This window comes from Xenopus tropicalis, chromosome 9, assembly GCF_000004195.4.
Source record: "Xenopus tropicalis strain Nigerian chromosome 9, UCB_Xtro_10.0, whole genome shotgun sequence".
Classification (NCBI taxonomy): domain Eukaryota; kingdom Metazoa; phylum Chordata; class Amphibia; order Anura; family Pipidae; genus Xenopus; species Xenopus tropicalis.
In genome coordinates, this window is record NC_030685.2 from 3220432 (window position 1) to 3245463 (window position 25032).

Sequence of the window (25032 nt, forward strand, 5' to 3'; positions counted from 1 at the left end):
TCTGACAGGGGAGTTCAGTTTGTGTCAAGATTTTGGCGTGCTTTCTGTTCTTTAGTTGGGACGGAATTATCCTTTTCCTCTGCCTACCACCCCCAAACTAACGGTCAAACGAAAGGGTGAACCAGTCCCTTGAGCAGTATCTCAGGTGCTATGTATCCGATAATCAGTCCACATGGTCTGAACTACTTCCCTGGGCAGAATTTGCATACAATAATGCTACCCATTCCTCCTCAGGGAGGTCTCCTTTTCTTTGTCGTTTATGGGTTACACCCCAAAGCATTTTCTTTTTCTGGCTCTAATTCCCCCGTCCTTCTGCCATATTCCTCTGTCTTAAGGTTTTCCGAAATTTGGTCGCTAGTTCATGAGTCACTATCTGCAGCTTCCCCTAGCCAGAAAAAAGCTGCTGACAAATCCCGTAGGGATGCTCCCCAGTACAAGGTGGGGATTTAGTGTGGTTATCAACCAAGAATATTAAGTTAAAGGTTCCCTCTCCCAAACTGGGCCCCAGGTTTATTGGTCCATATCCCATCATTGCAATAGTTAACCCATCTTCTGTCCGTCTGCAGTTACCTCCTAATTTCAAGATTGCTAATACTTTTCATGTTTCTCTCCTTAAACCTGCTTGCTAACACTCGTCATTTGTCCGTTCCTCCCCCGGTGCTGATTGAAGGTCAGCCTGAATATGAGATCCAGGAGTTCCTTGACTCCCGCCTGGTGAGAGGTAAGTTACAATATCTTACCAGGTGGAAAAGGCTTCGGCCCTGAGGAGAACTCCTGGGTCTCAGTTGATGACATCAGGCTGACCGCCTTAGGAAGCAATTCCATTTTAGGTTTCCTGAAGCCTGGGGTCCAGTGGCCCCCCCTAGAGAGGGGGGTAATGTAAGGAAGCGTGCCTTACCGGCACGGCGGGGACGCCCGCCGCGCCACCATCGGCGGGGACGCCCGCCGCGCCGTCTTTCCTCTGCGCCGGTTCCTTCCTAGTGTGCGCGCGGCGCGCACTTCCGCGTTGTTAAGCGCATGCGCGCTGACGTGATGACGTCAGCGCGCAATGGCGGCGAAATTTAAAAGTATTTAAAGGGGTTTTTGCCTTTTGTCAGTGCCCGTGATAGGATTTGATCCTGGTGCTTTTGTGAGCCTTGTACACTTCGTTTTCTGTATCCTGCCTTGTTGCCTTCCTGTGTTTTGACCCGGTTTTGCTCCTGACTATTCTGATTATCCATATCTGACCCCGGCTTGTACTTGACTACGATTTCGTCTCATCCTGCTGTTTTGATTACCCGGTTTGACCCTTGCCTGTCTGACTATCCTTGATTGCTGCCCGCCCCGACCTAGCCTGCCTGACGACGACCTTGTTAACCCTATTTTGTACCGTGATCTTTGGCCTAAACTGACTTTCTACAGTCGTGCCCCATTGCTAGCCAGAACTCCCTGCTCTGCACCTCTCGTTTAAGTCCAGGTGGCATCCGAGTAGCTGAGGGCTCCTCCCGAAGCCAAAGGCGGTCACGCTACTGGTGAAGCACGAGCTGAGACCAGGGTGCTTGGCACTAGCTCTGGTATTGGGGTGCCGACCGTGACAGCAATGTATTCAAGTACCCTATCCCTTATTACCCCTTCCAAAAGCTTTCCTACCCCCTGATATCAGACTAACAGGCCTATAGTTTTCAGGCCGAGTACGGGGTCCATTTGTGAAAATCTGCACCACATTAGCAATTCGCCAGTCTCTCGGCGCCATGGCACCTAAGCTTATTTAGTGCACTAAATCCCATCCGGTCCGGTCTTGGACTTTTGTTTACTTTTACATGTTCAACTCTCTTTATATTCCCCCCTGAGGGACCCGTGCATCATTTGTTATATTTCTAGAATTGGGGCTATTAAAAATGCAGCCTTCATTAGCCGGCTCCTCAGTTGCGCAGACGAAGAAAAATCACAGTTTAGAATTTCTGCTTTTTCCCTGTTCTCATCAACCAACTGACCCCCTGTGATAATGAGGGTCCCGCCCCTTCTTGCTTCAGTTTGCTCTTTACATATATAATAAATAATTTTGGATACATATTTATCCTTGCCTGCAATACCACTTTCCTTCTTTACTTTAGGTTTTTGCTGCTTTATTGGCTCCCATGTATCTGCTAATTACAGCTGCCCCAGCTAACTTACGTGTTTAAAACATTACAACCCCGACACTAACACTTTTATTCAGCCATAAAGGGTTTGCTTTGCGATGCCTCTCCTTGCTTACAAGGGGAATATACTGACCTGTATACTTGTTAAGCAACATTTTAAAGATGTTCCATTTTCCTTCTGTGTTTAACCCTATGAAAAGCCTTTCCCAGCTGCCACATTGCAGAGATGCCCTTATACTGGCACAGTCTGCACGGCTAAAATCCAGCGTTTTAAGTTCCTCCCTTATAGAGCTGTCTCTGCAGCATTATCCCAAAGGGACCATGTTGGGATCACTGTTCCCCAAATGCCCCCCCCCACACACACAAGTGTTAGAGATGAGTTCAGTGTTATTAGTTATTACAACAGAGAATCATTCCCAGTAGGTTCTTGAACTGCCTGATGTAATATTACGTAACGGAGAGTTAGCGCTAAGATTACTATTAGCCTGTTTTACTTGTAACAGAGGGATCTCCTTAGCTGGTAACGGTATCCCCCTCCCCCTCACTCCTTCCATGAGCCCTTACTAATCCCACTGCCAGATCTGCACTGGGATCCCCATAAATAACAGTCTCTATCCTTCCCTTTAGCAGCCTGTGAGTATAAAGATGGGAGCGATGTTTACAGCACATACGGAAGCAACTTTATGTTGTAATAATGATGGGAATCTCACACACCCTGATGTTTCTCCAGCGGAACAGCCCCCACCGGCCAATGGGATTAAAAGAGGAACCGCATCATGGGAAGAGGAAAACCAATCAGATTGCAGCATTAATCCCCTTTACAGAACAGATACAGGGAACAGACACACCTACTCCTATCATGGGGTGCAGCCTGAATAGTTTAAAAATGGAGGGTAATAAAAAATTCCCTCCAATCTCCACATAATCTCACACAACAAAAACTACATTATGTAGAAATACAGCTGCAATGAGTGTCAGAAACAATTTACTTATAAGAGAAAACTATTGATAAACATTGTAGAACCCACAAAAAGTAAAAAACCCTTTTCGTCTTCTAATTCTGGGAAAATGTTTTTCAATTCGATCCAACCTTAAAACGCCATCAAGTAACCCACACAGGGGAGAAACCTTTTTCTTGTTCTGAATGTGGGAAATGTTTTTTAGACCATTCACGCCTTGCTCGTCATCAGAAGACTCACACAGGGGAGAAACCATTCTCTTGTTCTGAATGTGGGAAATGTTTTTGCAAACAAATCTGACCTTAAACGCCATCAAATAATCCACCACAGGAGAGAAACCATTTTCTTGTTCTGAATGTGGCAAATGTTTTACAAATCGATCTGACCTTTCATCTTCATCAGAGAATTCACACAGGGGAGAAACCTTTTTCTTGTTCTGAATGTGGGAAATGTTTTTCAAAGCGATCTGACCTTGATCGTCATCAAAGAACCCACACAGGGGAGAAACCTTTTTCTTGTTCTGAATGTGGGAAATTTTTCAATGCGATCTGACCTTGATCATCATCAAAGAACTCACACAGGGGAGAAACCTTTTTTTTGTTTTGAATGTGGGAAATGTTTTTCAAAGCGATCTGACCTTGATCGTCATCAAAGAACCCACACAGGGGAGAAACCATTTTCTTGTTCTGAATGTGGGAAATGTTTTTTAAGCCCTTCACACCTTGCTTGTCATCAAAGGACTCACACAGGGGAGAAACCATTCTCTTGTTCTGAATGTGGGAAATGTTTTTCAAACGTATCTCACCGTGATCGTCATCAGAGAATTCACACAGGAGAGAAACCATTTTCTTGTTCTGAATGTGGGAAATGTTTGTCAAGTAAATCACTCCTTAAAATTCATCATAGAACCCACACAGGGGAGAAACCTTTTTCTTGTTCTGAATGTGAGATATGTTTTTCAAATCGATCTGACCTTAAAAAACCACCAAATAACCCACACAGGAGAGAAACCATTGTCTTGTTCTGAATGTGGGAAATGTTTTTTAAACCTTTCACACCTTGCTCGTCATCAAAGGACTCACACAGGGGAGAAACCATTCTCTTGTTCTGAATGTGGGAAATGTTTTCTAACCAATCTCACCGTGATCGTCATCAGAGAATTCACACAGGAGAGAAACCATTTTCTTGTTCTGAATGTGGCAAATGTTTTTCAAATCGATTTCACCGTGATCGTCATCAGAGAATTCACACAGGGGAGAAACCATTTTCTTGTTCTGAATGTGGGAAATGTTTTTCAAACCAATTTAACCTTAAAAATCATCAGAGAAGCCACACAGGGGAGGCAACATTTTCTTGTGAATGTGGGAAACGTTTTATAAATCAATCTAACCTTGATCGTCATCAATGGACTCACACAGGGGAGAACCATTTTCTTGTTCTGAATGAGGGAAATTATTTGTATGGAACAGTAGTTCTAAAAATACTCTTTCACACATGAGAGAAACTGTAAACTTGTTTTACAAATGAGGCATCAGGTAAATATTCTTATGTCCACCATAAAATGTTTCTTTAAGAGAACCCTTAGACGAGGGGTCCCCAACCTTTTTTACTCATGAGTCAAAAGTATAAAGACTTGTAAAGCAACACAAGCATCATAAAAGTTCATGGAGGAGCCAAATAAGGGGTAAGATTGGCTATTAGGCAGCCTCTGCACACACTGTCGGCTTACAGGGGGGCTTTTTTTGGTAGTAAATCTTATTTGTCACTGCCTTAGACCAACAGTTTGCAGTCACCTGATGGACACTGGGCAATTCTGGGGGGCACCAAAGCAGAATGCACCATAAGTACCTTCCCACGGCACTGGCTCTGCATTGGGAACTGAGGAGCCCTCTGGGATATATCTCCCCTCCCACCAACAGATAATATTCTGGGTTTTATTGAACAAGAAGGGACATATTCCAAGGGGTACGAGCCCCCCAGGGTATCACTTGGGCAGATGCTGTTCCCTAATGCTCACACAGTAAGGTAACATAATGGGGATATACCCAGCTGGGAATGACTTGCCGGGTACATAGGCTGCTTACTGGGTAAATATAAAGCCTATAACATCATCTTGTCATTATTAACCCAATGTCATTTCCAATGGGGCATTTGTTGAGATGAAAGGAAAGGGGTTACACCATTATCCTATAAAGGGTCTCTTTACATTAAATCAGTTTTGTGAAAAGCCTTTTTTCATGAGACGTGTCAGACTGATTTATTGGTGCAATTTAAATTTGTTTTTCATGCTTGTTAATAAGAGATTGAATATATGTTTTTTTATTATTAGCCAGTAGCAGAAAATTTCTGTACCATGGGAGGCCATAGAGCAGAAAAAGATAAAAACACTTGTGGCCCCGTGATACTGTCGTGGAGCTTAATTGGGCCCCTGTAGGATCACAGAAAACCTTTATGGTGCTCACACATATATGGAGATCTGTGCCCTCTCTCCCTGCACTCCTTCCTGCCCCTGGATCTTTCCCCTGTCACCCTGTACTTGCCTGCACTTTATCAGCCCTAACTTAAAGACTCCCCTTTCCCTCCTTCCAAACTAACAGCGCAAAGCCAACAGAAACAGACTGGTATCATAGATCCCTGTCCCTAACTCTGCAGCAAAGTAAGCTTATCTACGCAGATCCAGCTTCCTCCTCCAGCTGGAATTTATGGTCTCAGAGATTGATAATGGGGACAGTAATTTAATGCTGATGATTCTGTGAGGGAAAGTTAGGGGCGCTAGAGAGGGGAAGGGGAAAGGGGAGTATTTGTGTATTTAAGCTAATAACGGTAACTGGATACCGAGGAACTGAGTGGTAATAGTAGGTACAGGTTTTGGCATTTACACCCTAGGTCTGTTTATTTCTGTGCCGAGGTAATAGAAATTGAGTAGTAGGCACAGTAGACCTCGTAATGTGGAAACCTGATATTGGGGGGTAGCTAACCTGACAGAGGCGATCAGTGTAATTTGCGTATTTAGTTAATTAACGTTAACCTGATGCCGAGGTACTGATTGGGAATAGTAGGCACAGGCTCCATCTCGTAGTCGCGGTGTGTGGAATAACAGAAATTATTTGGGAGGGTATTTACCGGAAGTAACGGCGATAGTGATGGGTTACTGCTGAGGGGTTAACCTGTTGCTGAGGTAGACAACCTGAGGTGGCAGGCACAGGTATCCCGCTTCTGGATTTGTAGTAGGCAATTGAGTAAACCCGATGTACTGACCGCGAGCAGCGATGCAGTTATTGGGCCGGTGTTGACGGGTAGACCTGATGCCGAGGTATTGAACTTGAGGTAGTAGGCACAGGTACTATTCCGGTCCGGGAGTTCACAAAGGGTAATTGTTAACTGTGCATACCCAGTATCGTGGAAGCAAGTATAACTTTCCCTGGCTAATACTCTAAGGTTTATCGTATGTCTGAAGTCAGATTGTCGAAGTAATTGAGATTTCCCTGTGCAGAGGGAACATTACGATAACGAGTACAGGGATTAGGATAATAGAACTGCTTACGAAAACAGCACAATCCATTTTTCATTACCTCCAAGTACGGAGGTGTTAAAACTCCCTAATACTCCAATAATTCCTTATAGGAAATGTATTTGCATAATTCTTCGTTAAAATGACTCCTTTGTATTGAAACATTGTTTGCGTGATTGATCTATTCAGGAGGGGGGGAGATTATGTGAAATAAGGAATTGGTAAAACATACATTGAGAAAAAAATTTCTCTCCCAGCCGTTGTGAATGATCGCTATATTATGATGGTTGCAAACTCTTCTGATAACTATCGACATTAGTCGTAATGTAATGGTTGTGGAGCTGCCAGTCCGAAGGTCAAATAAGTTTTGTGATCCTCAGTGGAACAGTAAAATGTATAAATGCTGTTCTAAGGAATGAATGTATCACTATATACTTACCATAAGTTCCAGTACGAAGGATCCAGTAGAGTCAATAAAGATCTTGCTTATATATACAACATTAAGGGTTACATTAACAAGCCGAAAAATACGGCATATAATTGATTTATTGGCAACTAATGGGGTTTAGTTAAACTGCAACCATACTGTGAGCAATGGGCAGACAAGTAAGAACAGCATGAAACACTGTCAATCATGATCTAAGTAAAACGATAAACAATAAATAAATAAATGAGACACATTGGGGTATGTACCTTTATTTGAAATTATAAAAATCAGGCTTAAACAATTCACAATAATACTTACCCAAAGATCATGCCCAGTTTCACTAAAAGCCCTCTGCAAGTCATAAGTGAGAGGAATAAGGATTTCCAACAATTGCTACATATGTTTCTTGAAATAGATATTGTGATATGTGAGAGCAACATTGGTAATTAAGCAACAAAGTTGCCAATCACTGGGTAAGTATTGGAGCCCAGTATATTTTACAGATCTAGGGTGTGTTCCTTTATATTTTAAATCTTTCCTTCTTTTTCTCTATTTATTTTAACTAAGGTTTTAGCCGATGAATTAAATTAAAGGTTATATTTTAGAACTATACAGGTGTGCCAGAAAACTGTGTCTTTTTTTTCTTGTTGCATACTAACTCTGCAGTCTGTGAGTTTTCCCTCTGTCCCTAACTCTGCAGTCTGTGAGTTTTCCCTCTGTCCCTAACTCTGCAGTCTGTGAGTTTTCCCTCTGTCCCTAACTCTGCAGTCTGTGAGTTTTCCCTCTGTCCCTAACTCTGCAGTCTGTGAGTTTTCCCTCTGTCCCTAACTCTGCAGTCTGTGAGTTTTCCCTCTGTCCCTAACTCTGCAGTCTGTGAGTTTTCCCTCTGTCCCTAACTCTGCAGTCTGTGAGTTTTCCCTCTGTCCCTAACTCTGCAGTCTGTGAGTTTTCCCTCTGTCCCTAACTCTGCAGTCTGTGAGTTTTCCCTCTGTCCCTAACTCTGCAGTCTGTGAGTTTTCCCTCTGTCCCTAACTCTGCAGTCTGTGAGTTTTCCCTCTGTCCCTAACTCTGCAGTCTGTGAGTTTTCCCTCTGTCCCTAACTCTGCAGTCTGTGAGTTTTCCCTCTGTCCCTAACTCATTCTCCCGCCCTTGTGCTCACTGACCCAATCATTCTTCTCTGCCGCTCTCTGTCCCGCCCACATTCCCCTCCCAGCCAATGAGTGAGTGTCCCAGCTCCTCAGTTCCCTCCCTCACAGCTACAGGCAGCAGAGCAGTGTGGGAAAGAGGTGAGTAAGGGAGCGGGGCTGCACTAATGGTGGCACTAAAGGAGCAGTGTTACCTTGTTGTTCCCAACACATGAGCTGATTCCCAGGGACACTTTGCTACTGAGTCAGTGCAGTTTCTGTGGCAGCTCCAAGCCCAACCCACCCACCATAAGTGAATTCCTCTCCCATTTGGTACCAAGGCCCCCCTGCAGCCTGAGGGGAAGCACTGAGGGGCCCATTCTTGGCAGGAAAGGGAAAGTGTTGATTGGCAGACATTGCATCATTAGAGGGAAGTTTAACAGGGGATTGTGGGATTGGTAGTTCAGCCCATGGCTAGACTAGTTATTCTATTCCCTGCTTGGAATTGTTTTGGGGGATATTGCTGGGAATAATCCCCTATAGAAATGTGTAAGTGCTTAATTCCACTTCCAGGCCCCTCCCTCCCACAAGGAGCCAATGGGAATGTGGGAGGAAGCGAGTGACCCAGTGATGGGGAAGAAGGATAAAAATGAGGAGCGGAAGGAGAGAATCCTGAATCTCACACTGGAGATTATCTATCTGCTGACTGGAGAGGTGAGGGGGGCACTGTGAGTGGCACAGTGAGAAGAGACTGTCTGTCTGTACAAAGGGGGTCTCTCTGCTGCGTTACACACTCATCATTCTCTCTCCCTCTCAATACATAGGGCTACGTCATCCCTAAGAAGAAGAGCCCAACTGTGGGTTTGGGGGCCCTGCATGCCCCTGGCTCCGTCATACAGAAGGAAAATGACAAGAAGATCCTGGAACTCATCTCCAACATCATCCAGCTGCTGACTGGAGAGGTGGGTGCGGCCCCCCAATCCCCCCTTATTGTTTAGTAACAGTGTATGATAATCCCTTTCTCTGGCTGGGGGATGACTGTAACATTGTGTGTGCCAGGTTGCCATAAGGTGTGAGGATGTTTCCATCTATTTTTCCTTGGAGGAGTGGGAGTATATAAAAGGAAACAAGGCCCTTTACAGGGAAGGGATAAAGGAGGAGGAGGAGGAGCCCCAGCAGCTCCGCCCACTGGGTGAGTAATGGTTTCTATCATATACAGAGCATACACTGTAGGATATCAGGTGTTTTTAGAAGCTTTTTCTTAACCACTCCCACCTGTGTTTGGAGGGCGCAGCCATCAGGAAATTGAGCTTGTGGCTGCATCTCTGTAGTAGTAATGATATAGGTCGTTACAGTTGTCACAGGAGCTCCCCATCTTGGATTCTGTTAGGGCTGTCGGGGGCAGTGCACATGCTCAGTGGGCTCTGAGCAGCTGTTGGGAAGCAGGAAATGAGGCTGGACTGTCATAAACTGATGCTACGAGTCTGATTAGCGAATTCTGATGATAATTGCACTTGTTTCAGAGCTGCCATGTTATGTGACTCCAAATGGCTAATCAGCCTTATACTGTTACATGTATAATCTATATATACAGTATATTGTGAGTCGGCCCCTAAGCTCAGTAACTGACAGCAGCACAGAGCATGTACTGGGAATCAGCAGAAAAGGAGATGGGGAGCTACTGGGGGCATCTTTGGGGGCACAGATCTTCCCTGCTAGGGGGCTGTGGTTGGCTTGGGCTGATTAATTACTGTAGTGCTTTAGCAAAGTCCAAGTATATCCCATCCACTGCCATTCCAGCATCGAGGTTCCTGCTCACCTCCTCATAGAAGGCAATAAAATAAGTCTGGCAAGATCAGTTACCCATAAAACCCATACCAGCAGAAACTTATAGTATTGGGATTTGCAATTGTAAGGAAGCGTGCCTTACCGGCACGGCGGGGACGCCCGCCGCGCCACCATCGGCGGGGACGCCCGCCGCGCCGTCTTTCCTCTGCGCCGGTTCCTTCCTAGTGTGCGCGCGCGCGCACTTCCGCGTTGTTAAGCGCATGCGCGCTGACGTGATGACGTCAGCGCGCAATGGCGCGAAATTTAAAAGTATTTAAAGGGGTTTTTGCCTTTTGTCAGTGCCCGTGATAGGATTTGATCCTGGTGCTTTTGTGAGCCTTGTACACTTCGTTTCTGTATCCTGCCTTGTTGCCTTCCTGTGTTTTGACCCGGTTTTGCTCCTGACTATTCTGATTATCCATATCTGACCCCGGCTTGTACTTGACTACGATTTCGTCTCATCCTGCTGTTTTGATTACCCGGTTTGACCCTTGCCTGTCTGACTATCCTTGATTGCTGCCCGCCCCGACCTAGCCTGCCTGACGACGACCTTGTTAACCCTATTTTGTACCGTGATCTTTGGCCTAAACTGACTTTCTACAGTCGTGCCCCATTGCTAGCCAGAACTCCTGCTCTGCACCTCTCGTTTAAGTCCAGGTGGCATCCGAGTAGCTGAGGGCTCCTCCCGAAGCCAAAGGCGGTCACGCTACTGGTGAAGCACGAGCTGAGACCAGGGTGCTTGGCACTAGCTCTGGTATTGGGTGCCGACCGTGACATTATCACGGGCCATGGAGGACCAAGATCACGTTGAGTCCGCTGCTGCTTCCCCCACTCCATCTGCTACTACTGAAGCGCTTCTTACTGCCCTGCTACAGCGTTTGGAGGATCAGGAGCAAAAGCAGAATTATCTCCTGCAGGGTTTTCACAACCTAACCCGCCAGCTGGAGACTTCGCAATCTCCGCAGCAGCAGCCTGTTCCTAGTTTTTCCCCTTCTGTGGGGGCATCTGCTATGGGAAGTAACACCTATAGGCCCCAGGAGCCTAAAATTGCATTTCCTGAGAAATTCTCTGGGGACAGGTCCAAATTTTTCGTCTTCAAAGAGGCATGTAAATTATATCTTAGCTTTTTCCCTCATTCTTTCCCTTCTGATGTGGAAAAAGTAAGATTTGTGATGACCCTTCTAGTGGGGGATCCCCAGGTTTGGGCCCTTAGACTGCCTCCTTCCGATCCTGCTCGTTCTTCCCTTGAAGTATTCTTTGATACTATGGCACTTCTTTACGATGACCCGGATCGTGCATCATCAGCCGATTCGGCGATTCGTAAACTGCGCCAAGGGAGACGGGATGCAGAGGTGTATTGCACAGAGTTCCGCCGGTGGGCAGGAGAGACTGAGTGGAACGATGCGGCCCTGCGCAGTCAGTTCCGTATCGGGCTATCCGACTCTATTAAAGATAGCCTGGTTAATTACCCCTTGTCGTCCAGTCTGGATGATCTCATGGCCCTAGCCATCCAGATCGATAGGAGACAAAGGGAGAGAAGGAGCGAAAGGGGCCATACTGCTTTCTCTGGGGTTACTTATGGGAGACCTGACTTAGTGACCAATGTTAAGTCTTCGGCTTCCCCGGTGTCTCCACCTCAGGAGGAGCCTATGCAACTAGGCCTATTCCATCTCTCTCCTGAGGAAAAGACACGCAGGCGGACCCTTGGGTTATGTATATATTGTGGGGACAAGGGTCATTTTCTCAAACAATGCACCAAGAGGCCGGGAAACGCCCAAGCCTAAATGAAGAAGGGGAGCTTCATTTGGGTGCAGGCGTTTCCTCTCCCCAATTTGCCTCTAAAGTGCAGCTACCGGTCAAACTGTCCTGGCCTACGGACTCTGTTAACTTGTCTGCTTTCGTGGACTCTGGGGCAGAGGGTAACTTTATTGAGGCCACATTCGCTGCTAAACATGGCATTCCTGTGGTCCCTCTAAGTGTTCCCATGAGGTTATTTACGGTGGACAAAAGACCTTTAGGGTCTGGTATAGTAGATAAGAAAACTGTATCCTTATCCTTATGTGTGAACAATTTCCATGTTGAAGAGATAGTCCTTTTTCTTATTGAAGGTGCCTCTTCCCCACTCATTTTGGGTTTACCCTGGCTCCAGGTTCATAACCCCCAGATTAACTGGGTTACGGGGGAGGTGTCTCAATGGGGTTCTTGTTGTAGGGGTATTTGTATTCCCTCAACTATAGCAGCCACCTCACTTGAGGGGTTACCTGCAGCCTATTCGGCTTATGCCGATGTCTTTTCCAAAAAGGCGGCCGAAACCTTACCCCCACACAGACAGTATGACTGTCCCATTGATCTGGTTCCAGGTTCCTCTCCTCCTCGTGGTCGTACATACCCTCTTTCCCTACCTGAGTCCCAGTCCATGAAGGAATATATCCAGGAAAACCTCGAAAGAGGTTTTATCCGGCCTTCTAATTCTCCTGCAGGGGCTGGGTTTTTCTTTGTGGGTAAGAAGGATGGAGGTCTCCGTCCTTGTATAGATTACAGGGGTTTAAACAAGGTCACTATTAAAAATCGCTACCCTCTTCCTCTAATTTCTGAGTTATTTGATCAGGTCAAAGCTGCCAAGATCTATACCAAGCTTGATCTTAGAGGCGCATACAATCTCATCCGTATTAGGGAGGGGGATGAGTGGAAAACTGCTTTTAACACCAGGGACGGCCACTACGAGTATTTAGTAATGCCCTTTGGGCTCTGTAACGCCCCCGCAGTTTTTCAAGAATTTGTCAACGACATCTTTCGTGACCTGCTGGGGGTATTCGTAGTGGTCTACCTTGACGATATTCTTATTTTCTCTTCTAATCTAAATGAACATCGTAAACATGTGTGTGAGGTCTTAAAAAGACTAAGGGAGAACAACCTGTATGCAAAACTAGAGAAATGTACCTTTGAAGTCTCTACTGTCCAGTTTTTGGGTTTTATTATTTCCGGCAAGGGTCTAGAGATGGATCCAGGCAAAGTGAGAGCTGTCCTAGATTGGGCCCAACCCTTTTCGTTACGCGCAATACAAAGGTTTCTTGGTTTTGCCAATTATTATCGTCAATTCATTAAGAATTTTTCTCTAATTGTAGCTCCCATCACGAATCTAACCAAGAAGGGCGCTGATCCCAGTATATGGCCTTCTGAGGCTGTACAAGCATTTGAAACCCTCAAAAAAGAGTTTAGTTCTGCCCCTATCCTGCGATCTCCCGATTCCGCTCTCCCTTTCTTTGTAGAGGTAGATGCCTCTGAGGTAGGAGCTGGGGCAGTCCTTTCCCAAAGACACCCAATAACCAATAAGATGCATCCCTGTGCTTTTTTTTCTAGAAAGTTTTCACCTGCAGAGGTCAATTACGACATAGGGAACAGGGAACTGTTGGCCGTGAAATTGGCCTTCGAGGAATGGCGTCATCTCCTAGAGGGGGCTAAACATTTAGTTACGGTCTATACCGACCATAAAAATTTACTTTATATTGAATCCGCTAAGCGCCTGAACCCAAGGCAAGCCAGGTGGGCTTTATTCTTTTCAAGGTTCAATTTTTTTTTAACTTTTAAGCCCGGGTCAAAGAATACTAAGGCAGATGCACTCTCTAGGAGTTTCAATTCTGTTTCCTCCGACTCGAGTGAGTGTACTCCCATCATTCCCAGGGAGCTAATTATTGCAACTTTGGAATCTGACCTTTCTTTCTTATTGTCCCCGTTACAATCTTCTGCTCCTATTGAAACCCCATCTGGTAAATGGTTTGTCCCTGAGGAGTTTAGGGAACAAGTATTAAGAGAGGTTCATGATTCTAAAATGGCAGGCCATCCAGGAGTTGCAAAAACCATTTCTTTATTGTCCCGCCATATTTGGTGGCCATCCTTCAAGCAGGATGCTAGAACTTTCATCAATTCCTGTCCAATTTGTCAGAGGTCTAAATCATCTCATCAGCAGCCCCAGGGTCTGTTAAATCCCTTACCCATTCCAATGAAGCCTTGGTCCCACATCTCTATGGATTTTATTGTGGAGTTACCCCCCTCTCAGGGTAAAACAGTAATTTGGGTGGTGGTCGATAGATTTAGTAAAATGGCTCATTTTATTCCTCTCCCACACCTCCCTTCTGCTAAAACCCTGGCTGATTTATTCATTACTCATATTTTTAAGTTTCATGGGTTTCCAGTGAATATTGTTTCTGACAGGGGAGTTCAGTTTGTGTCAAGATTTTGGCGTGCTTTCTGTTCTTTAGTTGGGACGGAATTATCCTTTTCCTCTGCCTACCACCCCCAAACTAACGGTCAAACCGAAAGGGTGAACCAGTCCCTTGAGCAGTATCTCAGGTGCTATGTATCCGATAATCAGTCCACATGGTCTGAACTACTTCCCTGGGCAGAATTTGCATACAATAATGCTACCCATTCCTCCTCAGGGAGGTCTCCTTTCTTTGTCGTTTATGGGTTACACCCCAAAGCATTTTCTTTTTCTGGCTCTAATTCCCCCGTACCTTCTGCCAATTCCTCTGTCTTAAGGTTTTCCGAAATTTGGTCGCTAGTTCATGAGTCACTATCTGCAGCTTCCCTAGCCCAGAAAAAAGCTGCTGACAAATCCCGTAGGGATGCTCCCCAGTACAAGGTGGGGGATTTAGTGTGGTTATCAACCAAGAATATTAAGTTAAAGGTTCCCTCTCCCAAACTGGGGCCCAGGTTTATTGGTCCATATCCCATCATTGCAATAGTTAACCCATCTTCTGTCCGTCTGCAGTTACCTCCTAATTTCAAGATTGCTAATACTTTTCATGTTTCTCTCCTTAAACCTGCTGCTAACACTCGTCATTTGTCCGTTCCTCCCCCGGTGCTGATTGAAGGTCAGCCTGAATATGAGATCCAGGAGTTCCTTGACTCCCGCCTGGTGAGAGGTAAGTTACAATATCTTACCAGGTGGAAAGGCTTCGGCCCTGAGGAGAACTCCTGGGTCTCAGTTGATGACATCAAGGCTGACCGCCTTAGGAAGCAATTCCATTTTAGGTTTCCTGAGAAGCCTGGGGGTCCAGTGGCCCCCCCTAGAGAGGGGGGTAATGTAAGGAAGCGTGCCTTACCGGCACGGCGGGGACGCCCGCCGCGCCACCATCGGCGGGGACGCCCGCCGCGCCGTCTTTCCTCTGCGCCGGTTCCTTCCTAGTGTGCGCGCGCGCGCACTTCCGCGTTGTTAAGCGCATGCGCGCTGACGTGATGACGTCAGCGCGCAATGGCGCGAAATTTAAAAGTATTTAAAGGGGTTTTTGCCTTTTGTCAGTGCCCGTGATAGGATTTGATCCTGGTGCTTTTGTGAGCCTTGTACACTTCGTTTCTGTATCCTGCCTTGTTGCCTTCCTGTGTTTTGACCCGGTTTTGCTCCTGACTATTCTGATTATCCATATCTGACCCCGGCTTGTACTTGACTACGATTTCGTCTCATCCTGCTGTTTTGATTACCCGGTTTGACCCTTGCCTGTCTGACTATCCTTGATTGCTGCCCGCCCCGACCTAGCCTGCCTGACGACGACCTTGTTAACCCTATTTTGTACCGTGATCTTTGGCCTAAACTGACTTTCTACAGTCGTGCCCCATTGCTAGCCAGAACTCCTGCTCTGCACCTCTCGTTTAAGTCCAGGTGGCATCCGAGTAGCTGAGGGCTCCTCCCGAAGCCAAAGGCGGTCACGCTACTGGTGAAGCACGAGCTGAGACCAGGGTGCTTGGCACTAGCTCTGGTATTGGGTGCCGACCGTGACAGCAATGTATTCAAGTACCCTATCCCTTATTACCCCTTCCAAAAGCTTTCCTACCCCTGATATCAGACTAACAGGCCTATAGTTTTCAGGCCGAGTACGGGGTCCATTTGTGAAAATCTGCACCACATTAGCAATTCGCCAGTCTCTCGGCGCCATGGCACCTAAGCTTATTTAGTGCACTAAATCCCATCCGGTCCGGTCTTGGACTTTTGTTTACTTTTACATGTTCAACTCTCTTTATATTCCCCCCTGAGGGACCCGTGCATCATTTGTTATATTTCTAGAATTGGGGCTATTAAAAATGCAGCCTTCATTAGCCGGCTCCTCAGTTGCGCAGACGAAGAAAAAATCACAGTTTAGAATTTCTGCTTTTTCCCTGTTCTCATCAACCAACTGACCCCCCTGTGATAATGAGGGTCCCGCCCCTTCTTGCTTCAGTTTGCTCTTTACATATATAATAAATAATTTTGGATACATATTTATCCTTGCTGCAATACCACTTTCCTTCTTTACTTTAGGTTTTTGCTGCTTTATTGGCTCCCATGTATCTGCTAATTACAGCTGCCCCAGCTAACTTACGTGTTTAAACATTACCAACCCCGACACTAACACTTTTATTCAGCCATAAAGGTTTTGCTTTGCGATGCCTCTCCTTGCTTACAAGGGGAATATACTGACCTGTATACTTGTTAAGCAACATTTTAAAGATGTTCCATTTTCCTTCTGTGTTTAACCCTATGAAAAGCCTTTCCCAGCTGCCACATTGCAGAGATGCCCTTATACTGGCACAGTCTGCACGGCTAAAATCCAGCGTTTTAGTTCCTCCCTTATAGAGCTGTCTCTGCAGCATTATCCCAAAGGGACCATGTTGGGATCACTGTTCCCCAAATGCCCCCCCCACACACACAAGTGTTAGAGATGAGTTCAGTGTTATTAGTTATTACAACAGAGAATCATTCCCAGTAGGTTCTTGAACTGCCTGATGTTAATATTACGTAACGGAGAGTTAGCGCTAAGATTACTATTAGCCTGTTTTACTTGTAACAGAGGGATCTCCTTAGCTGGTAACGGTATCCCCCTCCCCCTCACTCCTTCCCATGAGCCCTTACTAATCCCACTGCCAGATCTGCACTGGGATCCCCATAAATAACAGTCTCTATCCTTCCCTTTAGCAGCCTGTGAGTATAAAGATGGGAGCGATGTTACAGCACATACGGAAGCAACTTTATGTTGTAATAATGATGGGAATCTCACACACCCTGATGTTTCTCCAGCGGAACAGCCCCCACCGGCCAATGGGATTAAAGAGGAACCGGCATCATGGGAAGAGGAAAACCAATCAGATTGCAGCATTAATCCCCTTACAGAACAGATACAGGGAACAGACACACCTACTCCTATCATGGGGTGCAGCCTGAATAGTTTAAAAATGGAGGGTAATAAAAATTCCCTCCAATCTCCACATAAATCTCACACAACAAAAACTACATTATGTAGGAAATACAGCTGCAATGAGTGTCAGAAACAATTTACTTATAAGAGAAACTATGATAAACATTGTAGAACCCACAAAAGTAAAAAACCCTTTTCGTCTTCTAATTCTGGAAAATGTTTTTCAATTCGATCCAACCTTAAACGCCATCAAGTAACCCACACAGGGGAGAAACCTTTTTCTTGTTCTGAATGTGGGAAATGTTTTTTAGACCATTCACGCCTTGCTCGTCATCAGAAGACTCACACAGGGGAGAAACCATTCTCTTGTTCTGAATGTGGGAAATGTTTTGCAAACAAATCTGACCTTAAACGCCATCAAATAATCCACACAGGAGAGAAACCATTTTCTTGTTCTGAATGTGGCAAATGTTTTACAAATCGATCTGACCTTCATCTTCATCAGAGAATTCACACAGGGGAGAAACCTTTTTCTTGTTCTGAATGTGGGAAATGTTTTTCAAAGCGATCTGACCTTGATCGTCATCAAAGAACCCACACAGGGGAGAAACCTTTTTCTTGTTCTGAATGTGGGAAATGTTTTTCAATGCGATCTGACCTTGATCATCATCAAAGAACTCACACAGGGGAGAAACCTTTTTTTTGTTTTGAATGTGGGAAATGTTTTTCAAAGCGATCTGACCTTGATCGTCATCAAAGAACCCACACAGGGGAGAAACCATTTTCTTGTTCTGAATGTGGGAAATGTTTTTTAAGCCCTTCACACCTTGCTTGTCATCAAAGGACTCACACAGGGGAGAAACCATTCTCTTGTTCTGAATGTGGGAAATGTTTTTCAAACGTATCTCACCGTGATCGTCATCAGAGAATTCACACAGGAGAGAAACCATTTTCTTGTTCTGAATGTGGGAAATGTTTGTCAAGTAAATCACTCCTTAAAATTCATCATAGAACCCACACAGGGGAGAAACCTTTTTCTTGTTCTGAATGTGAGATATGTTTTTCAAATCGATCTGACCTTAAAAACCACCAAATAACCCACACAGGAGAGAAACCATTGTCTTGTTCTGAATGTGGGAAATGTTTTTTAAACCTTTCACACCTTGCTCGTCATCAAAGGACTCACACAGGGGAGAAACCATTCTCTTGTTCTGAATGTGGGAAATGTTTTTCTAACCAATCTCACCGTGATCGTCATCAGAGAATTCACACAGGAGAGAAACCATTTTCTTGTTCTGAATGTGGCAAATGTTTTTCAAATCGATTTCACCGTGATCGTCATCAGAGAATTCACACAGGGGAGAAACCATTTTCTTGTTCTGAATGTGGGAAATGTTTTTCAAACCAATTTAACCTTAAAAATCATCAGAGAAGCCACACAGGGGAGGCAACATTTTCTTGTGAATGTGGGAAACGTTTTATAAATCAATCTAACCTTGATCGTCATCAATGGACTCACACAGGGGAGAAACCATTTTCTTGTTCTGAATGAGGGAAATTATTTGTATGGAACAGTAGTCTAAAAATACTCTTTCACACATGAGAGAAACTGTAAACTTGTTTTACAAATGAGGCATCAGGTAAATATTCTTATGTCCACCATAAAATGTTTCTTTAAGAGAACCCTTAGACGAGGGGTCCCCAACCTTTTTTACTCATGAGTCAAAAGTATAAAGACTTGTAAAGCAACACAAGCATCATAAAAGTTCATGGAGGAGCCAAATAAGGGGTAAGATTGGCTATTAGGCAGCCTCTGCACACACTGTCGGCTTACAGGGGGGCTTTTTTTGGTAGTAAATCTTATTTGTCACTGCCTTAGACCAACAGTTTGCAGTCACCTGATGGACACTGGGCAATTCTGGGGGGCACCAAAGCAGAATGCACCATAAGTACCTTCCCACGGCACTGGCTCTGCATTGGGAACTGAGGAGCCCTCTGGGATATATCTCCCCTCCCACCAACAGATAATATTCTGGGTTTTATTGAACAAGAAGGGACATATTCCAAGGGGTACGAGCCCCCCAGGGTATCACTTGGGCAGATGCTGTTCCCTAATGCTCACACAGTAGGTAACATAATGGGGATATACCCAGCTGGGAATGACTTGCCGGGTACATAGGCTCTTACTGGGTAAATATAAAGCCTATAACATCATCTTGTCATTATTAACCCAATGTCATTTCCAATGGGGCATTTGTTGAGATGAAAGGAAAGGGGGTTACACCATTATCCTATAAAGGGTCTCTTTACATTAAATCAGTTTTGTGAAAAGCCTTTTTTCATGAGACGTGTCAGACTGATTTATTGGTGCAATTTAAATTTGTTTTTCATGCTTGTTAATAAGAGATTGAATATATGTTTTTTTATTATTAGCCAGTAGCAGAATGTTGTACCATGGGAGCCATAGAGCAGAAAAAGATAAAACACTTGTGGCCCCGTGATACTGTCGTGGAGCTTTAATGGGCCCCTTAGATCACAGAAAACCTTTATTGCTAACACATATATGGAGATCCTGTGCCCTCTCTGCCCTGCACTCCTTCCTGCCCCTGGATCTTTGCCCCTGTCACCCTGTACTTGCCTGCACTTTATCAGCCCCGGCCTTAAAGACTCCCCTTTCCCTCCTTCCAAACTAACAGCGCAAAGCCAACAGAAACAGACTGGTATCATAGATCCCTGGGGACTTGCAGCAAAGTAAGTTATCTACCCAGGATCCAGCTTCCTCCTCCAGCAGGAAAATATGGTCTCAGAGACCTGATCAATGGGGGAAGAATTTAATGCTGATGATTCTGTGAGGGAAAGGTAGGGGGCGCTAGAGAGGGGAAGGAGGGAAAGGGGAGTCTTTTAGCCTTTCACTGCCAGCCATTTTGATTAAAGCGGAACTTGTATTGCCAGACAGTTTTTTAACATTTTGCACTGTTTCACTTTAGGGGCCTTTCCTAAGCTTCCAGGTTAGGGTTAGTGTATTAGGGTTATAGGTAAAGGTGAAAAGTTTGGTATCTTGGTACCAAAGGGAGGGGCTCATGGGTGTTAAGGATGTTTGCGAGTCTAAGCTTGGGGTTGGATCTTGGGGTTGGAAGTTGGTGTTGAAACTTGGGGTTAGAAGTTGGTGTTGAAACTTGGGGTTAGGGTTGGGGTTAAGGTTGGAAGTTGGGGTTAGGGTTGGAAGTAGGGGTTAGGGTTAGAAGTTGGTGTTGAAACTTGGGGTTATGGTTAGGGTTGGGGTTAGGGTTGGAAGTAGGGGTTAGAGTTAGAAGTTGGTGTTGAAACTTGGGGTTAGGGTTGGAAGTTGGTGTTAAAACTTGGGGTTGGAAGTTAGTTTTCAGACTTACGGAGTTAGTGTTGGGTATACAGGGTTATAGGTAAAGGCGAAAAGTTTGGTACCAAAGGGAGGGGCTCATGGGTGTTAATGATGTTTGCGAGTCTAAGCTTGGGGTTGGATCTTGGGGTTGGAAGTTGGTGTTGAAACTTGGGGTTAGGGTTGGAAGTAGGGAAGCCTAAGCTTTCCTGAAAAAAAGTTAGAATTTTGGAGTAATTCCAATTCTGTAACAAGATATGGGCTTCTAAATGTCTAAAAAATGAAAAAATATATATATTTTTCATAATATAAACACACATACCAGGAACAAAAATTATTTTATGCACAAAAATTGGAAATTCCCATGTCTCCTGAACGTGTCAATACCAAATATATATAGTTTTATGGGGATTTCTCACGTGTATAGGCCACAAACTCCCGGCAGGACACTACCAAATTCCCAAAGCGCTGCCCCAGAAAGCTGCATACTTTACATTTCAAGGCCAAAAATTCCACTAACAGAAGGTTTATCCCAGAAAATTGTACATTTCTGTAAAGAACAGATTCCGAGGAATCCAAAATAGGCCCAACTATCTGTTTATTGCTTAAAATTTTCCAGTCTATAGTATCTTATCTCCTACAGGTCATAAAGTAACCAAATAAAACCCTCTAAATATGAACGCCAGGGGTCCCCTGAACAGTTTGATGCCCAATATGTATAGGTTTAGCTAAGTATGTGGCATGTAGGGGCCGCAATGGCAACATACCCCCATTTCTGTCAGTTCAGCTTTTGCAAAATCAACACATTTACATCATTATATGTGGGATAAAGCTACAAAAAGTACACTCACCCCAGAAAGTCATATATTTTTATATGCTTGTATTTTACCCCATTATGTACCCCCACAGTTTATAACGTATCAACATAAAACCCTCTAAATATGAACGCCAGGGGTCTACTGAACAGTTTGATGCCCAATATGCATAGATTTACCAAGCTATGGGGTGTACTGAGGAAGCCAAATTGAAATAGGGCAGACAAAATGTCCATGTGCAAAGACAAGTAACAAAGAACAATGTGAAATGCAATAAAATTGCTAAAATCCAAAAAAATCACTAAAAATCAATTTTTTTCCCTAGTGCTATCTGCAGTCAGAATTACTGTGCAGTGCGGTTAGTGAATACGCCGTCCACAATGGCAATAAAACAATGCGATGAAAAAAAATCCACAAAATTGTATAAGTGTGTGTGTACACTAGGCAAAATGTATGTGAGTATGCAAGTAAGTGTGAGTGCTGTGAATGTGTGAAACCCCCCATAAATGTATGTGTGTGTTTCTGTGTGTAAGTATAAGTGTGTATTAGTGTAATAAGTGTGTGTTTGTGTGTGTATGTGGCACTAACTGGGACAAGAAGCTGGAGATTGCAGGAGGGATACAGGAGATAGCAGGGAGAGCAGCTGCAGTCTTCTCTGTCGGATCCCATGAGAGGGCGGCACAGGAAGGGAGGGGGAATAGCAGGAAAAGCCAGGCACATACAGTGGCTTGCAAAAGTATTCGTCCCCCTTGAACTTTTCCACATTTTGTCACATTACAGCCACAAACATGAATCAATTTTATTGGAATTCCACGGGAAAGACCAATACAAAGTGGGGTACACGGGAGAGACCAATACAAAGTGGGGTACACGGGAGAGACCAATACAAAGTGGGGTACACGTGAGAAGTGGAAGGAAAATCAGACATGATTCCAAACATTTTTTACAAATAAATAAGTGCAAAGTGGGGTGTGCGTAATTATTCAGCCCCCTGAGTCAATACTCTGTAGAACCCCCTTTTGCTGCAATTCCAGCTGCCAGGCTTTAGGGTATGTCTCTACCCGCTTTGCCCATCTACAGACTGAAATCCTTGCCCATTCTTCTTTGCAAAACAGCTCCAGCTCAGTCAGATTAGATGGTCAGCCTTTGGGAACAGCAGTTTCAGATCTTGCCACAGATTCTCCATTGGATTTAGATCTGGACTGTGATTGGGCCATTCTAACACATGGATATGTTTGGGTTTAACCCATTGTTGCCCTGGCTTTATGTTTAGGGTCGTTGTCCTGCTGGAAGGGGAACCTCCGCCCCAGTCTCAAGCCTTTTGCAGACTCCAAGAGGTTTTCTTCCAAGATTGCCCTGTATTCGGCTCCATCCATCTTCCCATCAACTCTGAGCAGCTTCCCTGTCCCTGCTGAAGCCCCCCCAGAGCATGATGCTGCCCCCCCATATGTGACAGTGGGGATGGTGTGTTCAGAGTGATGTGCAGTGTTAGTTTTCCGCCACACATAGCGTTTTGCATTTTGGCCAAAAAGTTCCATTTTAGTCTCATCTGACCAGAGCACCTTCTCCCACATGTTTGCCCCCCCCCCCCCCCACATGGCTTGTGGCAAACTGCAAACGGGACTTCTTATGGTTTTCTGTTAACAATGGCTTTCTTCTTGCCACTCTTCCATAAAGGCCAACTTTGTGCACGACTAATAGTTGCCTATGGACATATTCCCCCCCCTGAGCTGTAGATCTCTGCAGCCCCCCCCAGAGTCACCATGGGCCTCTTGGCTGCATTTCTGATCAGCGCTCTCCTTGTTCGGCCTGTGAGTTTAGGGGGGGGCCGTGCCTTGGTAGGGTTACAGTTGTGCCATACTCCTTCCATTTCTGAATGATCGGTGGAACAGGGCTCCGTGGGAGGTTCAAGGCTTTGGGAATCTGTTTGTAGCCTAAGCCTGCTTTAAATTTCTCAATAACTTTATCCCTGACCTGTCTGGTGTGTTCTTTGGGCTTCATGGTGTTGTTGCTCCCAATATTCTCTTAGCAACCTCTGGGGCCGTCACAGAGCAGCTGTATTTGTACTGACATTAGATTACACACAGGGGCACTCTATTTAGTCATTAGCACTCATCAGGCAATGTCTATGGGCAACTGACTGCACTCAGACCAAAGGGGGCTGAATAATTACGCACACCCCACTTTGCACTTATTTATTTGTAAAAAATGTTTGGAATAATGTATGATTTTCCTTCCACTTCTCACGTGTACCCCACTTTGTATTGGGCTTTCACGTGTACCCCACTTTGTATTGGTCTTTCACGTGGAATTCCAATAAAATTGATTCATGTTTGTGGCTGTAATGTGACAAAATGTGGAAAAGTTCAAGGGGGCCAAATACTTTTGCAAGCCACTGTAGAATTTACATAAAACACAGAAAGAAATCGCCAGAATTTACATGTCTGGCTTTTCCTATGGGACCCCTGGGCGATCGTGCCCCAGGGTCCATTCGTTCCCCATGTGCTCGTTCTCTAGGGGGTTCTTTATCTTGCGCTCATTCTGGATTAAGCGGCGAGTGCAGAGAACGAACATAAGATAAAGAAAATGTAGCTCCTACGTACTTGGCGCCAAATGACTTTTTATGCCAGCACGTAGGAGCTACGTAGTTGGCAGGGAAAAGGTTAAGGCAGGGGCTAATAAAGTGCAGGCAAGAACTGGGTGACAAGGGGGCAAAGATTCAGGACAGAATCTTAAAGGAGACATATTGGATAAATAAAAAAAAAACCCTAACCCTTGACCCTTTGGGCTAAACATTAACCCTATCTGTAACAATGGCCCCTTTATTGGAGCTCCCTATAGATCCTCTCAGGTCCCTTTCTGTGTTTCAAATGAGGGTTGGGCGTGTCCTAACAGTCCCTGTAGGAGGGGGAGAGCCAATCACAGCCCTGCAGTTACACAAATGGCAAATTGAAGCCAAACCATTGCTGCCCACAATTTGACACAAAATTTGGGGGATTTTTTTTTTTAAAAATGGGAGAATGCTTTTGGGTGCCAAGAGACCGGGGGGAAAGGGGCAGATTCAGGGAACTAACGAATAAACCTGCCCCTGCCTGGTAACCTGTAACCCACAGGCACAACTGAGCCTCTGATTGGGGGAACCAGTCAGGTGACTGGGGAAATGTCTCAAACACAGCAAGTCCAGTTGATGTGACTTATTACTACAGAGCTACCCCGGCCTGGATGAATGGGAACCTTCCCACACATAATACTTACATGGGGGGATTAGAAAAACTACATATCCCAGAATTCCCTGCAGCTTTACAGCTCCCTTACTGTGCTGCACCCAAATGTTTCCGGCTCAGTGACTGGGTGTGCTGACAGTGTGCCTCACAGTATGTAGCAGGGCTTTAACCCTGCGTGTGTCCAACCGCACCTCAGCTGCTAGTGCTGCTTGGTTGCCTTAGTTACTGGTTTTCAGCAACTTCCTGACGGAATAAACTCGTTTATCATTTTTACACTTACACAGCAGTCTGTGAGTTTTCCCTCTGTCCCTAACTCTGCAGTCTGTGAGTTTTCCCTCTGTCCCTAACTCTGCAGTCTGTGAGTTTTCCCTCTGTCCCTAACTCTGCAGTCTGTGAGTTTTCCCTCTGTCCCTAACTCTGCAGTCTGTGAGTTTTCCCTCTGTCCCTAACTCTGCAGTCTGTGAGTTTTCCCTCTGTCCCTAACTCTGCAGCCTTGATAAA

The 25032-nt window shown here is 45.1% G+C and overlaps 2 protein-coding genes and 1 pseudogene across 2 annotated transcripts in view; 2 read left to right on the forward strand and 1 right to left on the reverse strand.

The window, feature by feature from the left end:
- The window catches only part of h2ac14 (H2A clustered histone 14), a 1193713-nt gene that overhangs the window by 161831 nt on the left and 1006850 nt on the right, over nucleotides 1-25032 (reverse strand).
- Nucleotides 2980-4577, forward strand: LOC116407625 (annotated as a pseudogene).
- Nucleotides 8739-19542, forward strand: LOC101731227 (oocyte zinc finger protein XlCOF7.1-like). Its single transcript, XM_031893010.1, has 5 exons — nucleotides 8739-8855; nucleotides 8966-9103; nucleotides 9201-9333; nucleotides 16918-17319; nucleotides 17488-19542. Exons 1-5 carry the CDS (start codon nucleotides 8739-8741, stop codon nucleotides 18687-18689), a joined length of 1992 nt encoding a protein of 663 aa, XP_031748870.1. The 3' UTR covers nucleotides 18690-19542.

Excerpts from the sequence above, each read along its gene's own strand:
- LOC101731227 (XM_031893010.1), top strand. The coding sequence starts at position 8,739 with ATGGGAATGTGGGAGGAAGCGAGTGACCCAGTGATGGGGAAGAAGGAT. Across the intron at positions 8,856-8,965 it reads TCTATCTGCTGACTGGAGAG|GGCTACGTCATCCCTAAGAA; the intron begins GTGAGGGGGGCA and ends CTCAATACATAG. Across the intron at positions 17,320-17,487 it reads ACATTGTAGAACCCACAAAA|GGGAGAAACCATTCTCTTGT; the intron begins GTAAAAAACCCT and ends AGACTCACACAG.